This window comes from Citrus sinensis, chromosome 8, assembly GCF_022201045.2.
Source record: "Citrus sinensis cultivar Valencia sweet orange chromosome 8, DVS_A1.0, whole genome shotgun sequence".
Lineage (NCBI taxonomy): Eukaryota > Viridiplantae > Streptophyta > Magnoliopsida > Sapindales > Rutaceae > Citrus > Citrus sinensis.
Genome location: NC_068563.1, coordinates 13,423,132 through 13,431,757, shown reverse-complemented (window position 1 = coordinate 13,431,757; position 8,626 = coordinate 13,423,132). Strand labels below are relative to the sequence as shown.

The 8,626-nt window shown below is 36.0% G+C and overlaps 2 protein-coding genes across 2 annotated transcripts; one reads left to right on the top strand and one right to left on the bottom strand.

Moving 5' to 3' along the window:
* On the bottom strand, positions 1 to 936 carry LOC102630116 (vacuolar iron transporter homolog 2.1). The gene has a single exon (XM_006492580.3). The coding sequence runs from the start codon at positions 881 to 883 to the stop codon at positions 203 to 205; it is 681 nt and encodes a 226-aa protein (XP_006492643.2). The 5' UTR covers positions 884 to 936; the 3' UTR covers positions 1 to 202.
* A 3,666-nt stretch (positions 937 to 4,602) lies between these two features.
* Positions 4,603 to 8,299, top strand: LOC127899324 (uncharacterized). The gene is made up of 6 exons (XM_052432678.1): positions 4,603 to 6,399; positions 6,523 to 6,819; positions 7,044 to 7,106; positions 7,195 to 7,342; positions 7,429 to 7,499; positions 8,252 to 8,299. Exons 1-6 carry the CDS (start codon positions 4,603 to 4,605, stop codon positions 8,297 to 8,299), a joined length of 2,424 nt encoding a protein of 807 aa, XP_052288638.1.
* Positions 8,300 to 8,626: the final 327 nt, after the last annotated feature.

The window sequence follows — 8,626 nt, the reverse complement described above, 5'->3', positions numbered from 1 at the left end:
ACATAATTCACTTTATTGCTTACAACAGTCCAAGCACCACATGCAAAATAACAATTTATATCAAGTAGAAATAGCCACTGATCGACCTGCACGAAAGAAAAACAAGTAAATAATACACATGTTTACCAAATACTTTAGTAATTTCGTGTTTATCAAAATCTTTTAGTAGAATTCGAGTTGTGCGCAGACAGAGCCTAAGCGGTCACATCTGGAGGCCGCCAGTGCCAATCAACTTAGTGAGCCCAAAAGTGATGGCCATGGCCATCCAGCCACCAACCAAAACCCTAGCAGAGGATTTCACAATCGGAGTCTTCCCAAGCAATGCTCCCAAAACTCCGAAAACTACCAGCGCGATGCTGGCCACTGCAGCCACAACAGCCAGCCTCACCTTGTGGTCTCGTACAAATGCAGAGCCCAGTAACGGCACCACTGCCCCTACAGAAAAGGCTAGCGCGGATGCTATTGCAGCCTGTGCCGGATTTGGCAATGCTTCTTCTCTCTGAATATTCTCATCGGGCTCTTCATGATTTTCATTGCTGGTAATTTTCTTTTGCTGATCTCTCTTCATTTGAGCAATTTCGATGTCCCTCTGAGTACACACAGAGACAAATTCTCCAATTGCCATACTGCCAGCACCGGCTACTAAGCCTGCAAAACCAGCTAGAAGCATGGCTTTGATATCTGTTTTAACAGCTCCAACACCCATCATTAATGAAGCGACGGAAACAAGCCCATCGTTTGCACCCAACACAGCAGCTCGAAGCCACTGTGCCCTTCGAGAGTAATCAAATTCATCACCAATTTTCTCTGCAGTATCATTCACGTGGATGGTCATTTCAAGATTCTGAGATGATGTTTCTTCAAGCGCTCTAGGGGCAGCCATGACCGAAAAAGAAATTGAAGGATTAGTAATTGGGAAGATATATATAATCAAGGGGGAAGAATGAAGATGCTTGTGCTGGACACACGCCCTCGTCGAGGCTATATTTATAGGGAATTTTCAGCTATTAGTGGCGTTTCATGTTGAGGACTCTCGCAAACACTCGAGAATAAAAAATTGCACGTTTGTTTTTGCTTGGAGAGAGTAACTAATAGAGTATAGTAGATAGTTTCTCAACATTTAAATTTAATATATATATTAATAACGATATAGTTAGTTAAGATAGTTAATTTATATCTTAATTGATATAGCAAATGATGGGTTACTACTTTATTAGCTTAAATGATAGTTAAATATTAAGCCTTATTATTTCTAATTTATATAATAAAATTCTATTAGCTAGTAATACATTAGTTGGAATACAAATGTATAAATAGTAGTTATATATATTTATTAGAGTGATGATACAACCACAAACTCTTGTACAAACTTATTTTGTACAAACTGATGTGGCATGATAAGATTGGTTGAATTAAATATCACTTGATCCACATAATTTATTTTTATTAATTTATATTTTCATTCAACCAATCTTATCGTGCCACGTCAGTTTGTACAAAATAAGTTTGTACAAGAGTTTGTGGCTGTATCATTACTCTATTTATTATACTCTTAGCAATTACAAATTTTATTAATATAGACGAAATTAAAAGACAAATTAATGATTCAAGTTTGTAGTACTACACAGAAGTATGTACTGTCTTGCTTATCTTTTGAATAATAGGTCTACTACACTTGGAAAAAGAAAAACAATGCAAAGAGTATAGGAATAAGAAAATTATTCAATAGATGAGATATTACTGAACAATTAATGTTGCTAGAGTTTGAACTTTACGTACTTGTGGTCCAGCAACCACACAATTTTCTGTGACGACATCTTTGCAAATTTGATATACATATATCAGTTCGATATGTATGCTAAATATACAGTTAATTTATTAACATGCCAAAATTTTTAATTTCTCGTTTTCATATTAAGAGAAAGTCTTTTGTATTTCGAATTCTATTTTTAACTAATTTTCATTATCAATTCCTAGATAAGGCTATTTTGTTCAAGTGACCAACACACACACACACACACACACACACACAAAAGGTCAATTCTTTTTTATTCACTAGAGTTTGGACTAATTACTCAGTTAATTTTTACATTTAAAAAAAAATCTAAAACATTATTTTCTTTTCATTTTGTCTAATGACAACTAAATCTTCTTTTCCGTTCCATGTGAACAGAGTTAGAACTCCCGATTTCATTATTTTCACACAAGAGATTTTATCTAGTAAACTTCCTTGGACCCCAATTATTACTTTTGTAATGGGTGGATTTAACTTTTGGCAAAATAATATTATGACTATCTAATATAACAAAATCAAACACACAACTTAAAAATTAATTAGATACCGAACCTATACAACGTATATCTTTTGAATAATTCTAAAAAATGTAGAGACAAATCGTGCAATTCGATTAAACTTAAAGCACTCAGGGACTGTATAATGCATAAGAAGATACAAGGAATGACTGCCTTAATGGTTTCATTGTTTTAGAGGGATCTTTTAAGCATGGATTGCTGAGTCATTGCTGAATAAGAGAGCACTTCAAATAATGTTACTGAGATCAATCAATTTGAAATTACATATTAATTTAACTAGAGTGAGTGGGCATTCCACACGAAAGGAAACTTTTTATCATTCTTATTTTATTGATAGAGTGTGTTTTCCACACGGAACGCTAGTATTTTAGAGTTTCTCATCATCAAAAAGTGAAGAATATGTATATATATACTCCTCACTGAATGGGAAAATTAGTCCACTATCATTATCTTGTTAATATTAATTTGTATAAATGGAGTGTGCTGTCCACACGACAGCTACTGGCTTCTCAAAATAAAGTCATTATCATGACGAACATATATGAAATTAGTTCCACTACTCGATTGTGGTGCGTACAAGCCAATGTTTGGAGTATACAAAAATAAAGGCATGCACTTTATGTGTTAGGTTTGGGTCGGCTGTACTGGTGAATTTATATATTCATGCAATTCTGCAATTACACGAAAGAATAAAATAAAAATCAAGTTAAAAACTGCAATATTTAAATGTATAATTATTTTTTAATTTTTATATAAGTTATATTTTAGGCTAAGTGTTTGATTAGTTCTTATATTTTAAAAAATACCTCAATCCACTCTTATTTTGAATTGGCAAAATCTCGGATTCGGGCCGGACTTGACAAAGCTTTGAGCATGTCTCTTTCTGGGTTGGAGTTGGGCCTGAAAGCCCGAATTTGTGTATTGTATATTATAGAAAAAAATTTTCATTATATTTTATGAATTTATTATATATAAAATTTTATTTTTATTAGATTACACTTTAAAAGTTGGGCTAAAAGAATTTAATACTTTTAAATATATGTTACCGGTGGGTTAAATAAATATTAAAAGGTGTATTTTAATTAAAAAATATTTTTTTCTTGTTTAGACATTTATTGGACGGTGGATTGGGCTTTGTTTTTTAGGCTGAAGATGTGGCCGATTCAGCCCAAGCCCATCCCAAAACATGCGGGCTAAGGTCGAACAGGCTTTTTCTACATTTCTACCCTTGTTAATTATGCTAGACTCTTGTCCTTGTTTTTTCTTTATTTTAACAAAAGATATTATCATTTTCCCACCAAAGGTATTCTGACACATCATGTCAGTACCATGGTTTGGTAAAACTATCATTTTACCACTAAACGTTTAAACTGTTAGCATTTTCCCACCATTCCGTTAACTGAATAAAAATTATGCTGACGTCATAAGGGTATTTTGGACATATCACGTGAGGCGAAAACGTTGCGTTTTGCAATTGTAAAGAAAGCGGGCAATTTGGACATGGAGCCCTAGAAATCGAAATCAACCCCCCTCTCTCTCGATTCTTCTTCCATCTCCGCCCTCTCTCGCTCATTGTAACTGATGCATATCTCTCTCAGTCTCGCAGCAGTGTTCTTCCATCTCTACTGTCTTCTACTTTGTCCATTGTAAGTAGGATTAATACTTGGTTATTGTTAATGAATTTTTGCCATTTTATTTGTAATCATCAAGCTTACATGCATTTGCCATTTTGCTGTAATTATGGTTATTGGGCATAATTTTTGTTATTGTTCGTTACTTTTTACCTAATTAAATTGCTTTGAGTTGTGATTAGCACTTAAATTTAATAGATTAGGATTATTAGTTGCCTACTGTTAATTAATTTTTGCTTACTGTTAATTAATTTTTTATTTGTAACCATCAAGCTTACATGCATTTGCTGTTTTGCTGAAATTTTGGTTGTTGGCCATAATTTTAGTTATTTTTCATTACTTTTTACCTAATTAAATTGCTTTGAGTTATGCTGTAATTTCAGTTATTCAAAATGTTTCCTCGTTTTTGATCTTGTAGATGATGTTACCATTACAACTACATTTACTTTACAAAGGTGAAAGACATCGTATAGGGTTGATTGAACCTGAAGAATATACCCTGCAGTAGATGAAGAATGAAGCATTGAAGATTACCAGGGAGCATGGGTTGACGACTCCTGAAAGTGTGTAGTTATCGGTTACCAACCCAAGGAACAAGCTTTCGATTATTGTAGATTCTGAGGCAGTCTTGCAGGCTCAGTTCGCTGCACATGATTCAATGGAAGTGGCAGTGTTTGAAGCCACAATTTTGCCAACCCTACGTCCTGATTTACTGCTTTGTGGGGTGTTACAAGTGATGCTACATAACTGTGGAGTGCAGTTATCTGCAGAGCAAATTACATGGGTGAATGATGGTGGAAATGAACCACCACCTAGGACTGGAGGCATACAAGGGCCACCAACAGAGTTGAATGAGAATGATGGACGTGAGAATGATGATGATGATGAAGTATATTCAACTGATGGGAGTCGTATAGATGACACTGATGATGATGATGATGATGCTGGTGACGATGACCAAAATGAAGATAATGGTGCAGATATTATGGATGATGCTAGGGGTTCTAGTTCTGACGATGAAACAGCTGAAGTAGATCCTCAGTTGTTAGCAGACACATCAGATTCAGATTATGATTTGGGTACCACTCAGCTGAAGGATTACATTGAAGTGCATGCATATAAGCCAGGGCGTAATGGTAAACATAGGCTGAGGTTAGGAGATGTATTTGATGATGTTGAGCATTTTAGATATGTGTTAGGTGAAGTGATGGTGGATAAAGGCTTTGAAATTACAAAGGTGTACAATGAGCCTAGGAGATTTTACGGAAAATGCAAGATTAGTGAGTGTCCATGGTATGTGATGGGAGGTAAAATAAGGGGCAAGGGTGGATTTGCAATCAAAGAGTTGCAAAAGAAGCATGAATGTAGACAGACTGGAAAGTCAGTGGCTGTGAACAGTAAATGGATAGCAAAGAAAATTAAGAGCAAAGTTACTGTAGATCCTCATGTGAAGATTTCTGTTCTTCGTGAGTTTATGTTAGAGACTTATGGTGTGCGGATAGGGGATTTAAAACTATATAGGGCTAGAGAGAGGGCAAGAAAAGACATTAATGGAGATCATGCGAGGGGATACGAAGATTTGTTTCAATATGCTGCAGTGATTCACAAGTATGATCCTAGTGCAATTTGTAAAGTGCTTTGTGATGCTGTAACTAGGCCTGAGAAAGTGTTGTTTCAGAGATTCTTTATGGCATTTCCGGCTCAAAAAAATGCCCTTAACAATGGCTGTAGGCCATATATCGGGTTGGATGGGTGTCACTTGAAATCAAAATATGGTGGAGTTCTATTAGCCGTTGTGGGTATGGATGCTAATAATGGAATGGTCCCATTACCATTAGCAGTGTGTGAGATAGATAATACTGAAACCTGGTCGTGGTTTTTAGAAATTCTGCATTCGTATTTTGATAATGGCTTGGAGCAGATTACATTTTGCTCAGATAGGCAAAAGGGTTTGTTGGGGGCCATTAAGATAACATGGCCTATTGCATATCACAGACCATGTGCTAGGCACATATATGCTAACTTCTGCAAAGAACATCATGGTGTTAGTTTGAGAAATCTGTTTTGGAGGGCTGTCAGTAGCACTAACAAGTTTGATTACGCTATTGCAATGGAAAAGCTCAAAAAAGAGAAGTTAGAGGCATGGCAGTGGCTGGAGACTGAGCTTGCTGGGTTTACTTGGTCAAGACATGAGTACGACAAGAATTGTAAGGTAGATCGTACAACTAACAACACTTCAGAGTGTTTTAATAGTTGGATATTACCCCACAGAGAGAAGCCTTGCTTGACCATGCTTGAAGAAATTAGATGCATGTTCATGACACTCTTCACAGAAAGAAAAAAAGAAGCACAATCTTGGACCAACATTCCACCTAGAGTGAAAAAAGAATTGGATGCTGCATATGAATGTGGAAGCAAGATGAATGTAATGGCTTCTGGGGATCTTCACTTTCAAGTATAATTCTAACTCATGTTCCTTATAATTATTTTTTTCCTGAACCTGAATGTTTGTTAGGTTAATCAATTTTTTTTCCTCAACCTTATAATTATTATTTAATCATTATGTAATTTTTGTTAGGTTAAAGACAAGGGTTATTATCCAGCAAGGAGGTTCATTGTCGATCTCATGAGCAGGTCCTGTGATTGTGGCTATTGGGACCTAGCTGGAATCCCCTGTACTCATGCTATGGCTGCAATTAGTCATGCTAGACACACGGCAACAGAGTATCTACCAAAATACTTCAGCAAAGAGGCGTACTTGACCACATATGCAGTGATGTTCAAGCCAATTCCTGACAAAGTTACATGGGACCCTTGTGATAGGCCCAAGCTCTTTCCACCTGAGATTACCAAGAAGATTGGAAGACCAAAAAAGGCAAGGAAAAGGGCAGCCACTGAGCCAATAAAAAAAAAAATCATTTTATATCTGCTGCTCCTTTTGTGGTGGGATGAACCACAATGTCAGGAAATGTCCATTAAGACCATCAATTGCAAGAGAATTAAGAGCCCAGCAGGTAACAGCCATTGAACCTAATGTTTTAGTTGTTTGTATGGGTATTGAAATTAATTTTTTATTGTTATCTATGTAATTTTAAATAGGGAGTTAGTGGGCTGGGAGAAAGTTCTAATGCAGCACGTACTTCAAAGAGGACAAAGAAAGTGGTAATTCGTTTATTGTTATTCATTGAGTAATTTTTAGTTTGTTATAAATATTGATGATTTGATTATTTATATATTTCAATTTAAATAGGCTGTAGGTGGTTCACAGGAGAGCTTTATTGCTCATAGAGGAAGAGGAGGTAGTGGTAATAGAGGAAGAGGAGGGAATAAAGGCCGAAGGGGCCAACGGGGTAATAGAGCAAGAGCAAGAGGCGATGGAGTAAGAGGACGTAATAGAGGTATGTTATTGTTTCAAATTAATATTTGATGTCTGCAAATAGCTATTGCTGGTCTTAGATAATGAGGTAATAATTTTTTTGTCCAGGCCAATATGAAGCTGATAATGTTTCCTCGAATCCAACTCAAGGCTCACAAGCTTCACAGATATTAGATGCTGTATGAAATATTACCATTAAGGTGCTGTTATGTATTTTAGATGCACAAAACTTTATATTAGTGCATTAAGTTGCTGTTATGTTTTTGGAATCCACAAACTGTTTTGATTACTTTCCAGTTGCATTACATCTTAAACTATAATGCTTCATTACATCTTCAGCTACAATGATTGATTGATTACTTTCCAGTTGCATTACTTTTCATGTTTATTACATTACTTCATCATAAATAAGCCTATCACAATGCCACAAATAAAAACTATGACCAATTTCAGTTTCGCTTCAATGCATCGTAGTTGTTCACTTATCTTCATCACATCTTCATTTAGGTTCATGCCATGACCGGATGTAATGTTACGCATTTCCATATCTTCTTTTGCTGCCCATTGCCAAAAATTACACTTTTTAAACTTGCATGTCCAAAAGAGCTTATTGGGGTTTTCCGAGGTTGTAGATACCATCGCACATGCCTGCACTCCACAATTGCAATATTTAGGGTAACAAGTAACTTCAGCATGTTTCTTAGCTCGAACCCTGGTATTAACACTTAAGTTACTACTGGAGGCCATTGTTTTGTTTGAATTTATGTGTATGAAGGCTGAAACTATGTTTGGTTTTGAGTGAATATTAAGAAGAGCTGGATTTTTTGAGCTTGGATGAAATGTAGTGTTTACAGTGGCTTATTGTTGCTGTCTTTGAATGATAAAGGATGTTTGGTTTTGCTGTCTTTGAGCTGAGCATGTCATTTTCTAGGTTGCTGGGGCTGAAATGGGGTTGCTAGTTGGGGTTGAAATGGCCTGATTGCTAGTAATAAAATGAGCTTGCTGGTGTTTAAAAATGGCTTGGGCTTGCTAGTGCAGTGGTATTGAAATGTTTACTGTGGCTTGTAGTTGTGCGTTAAAAATTGAGTTGTTGGGTTGCCATTTTCTTTCTTTTTCAGCTGGGTTGTTGGTGCTCAAATGGGGTTGCTGGCCTTTGATTTGGGGTTGCTGGTTGCTGGTTGCTGGTTGAAATGGCAACCAGCAGCAGCTTTTATAAGCATAAAAGTAGCCGTTATTTGAATGTAACGGCTACTTTTAGGGTTATTTTTGTAATTTAATCATTACTTGCTGCTGTTCATTCTTAAAG

Excerpts from the sequence above, each read along its gene's own strand:
- LOC102630116 (XM_006492580.3), bottom strand. The coding sequence starts at position 883 with ATGGCTGCCCCTAGAGCGCTTGAAGAAACATCATCTCAGAATCTTGAA.
- LOC127899324 (XM_052432678.1), top strand. The coding sequence starts at position 4,603 with ATGGAAGTGGCAGTGTTTGAAGCCACAATTTTGCCAACCCTACGTCCT. Across the intron at positions 7,107-7,194 it reads CAAAGAGGACAAAGAAAGTG|GCTGTAGGTGGTTCACAGGA; the intron begins GTAATTCGTTTA and ends CAATTTAAATAG. Across the intron at positions 7,343-7,428 it reads AGTAAGAGGACGTAATAGAG|GCCAATATGAAGCTGATAAT; the intron begins GTATGTTATTGT and ends TTTTTTGTCCAG.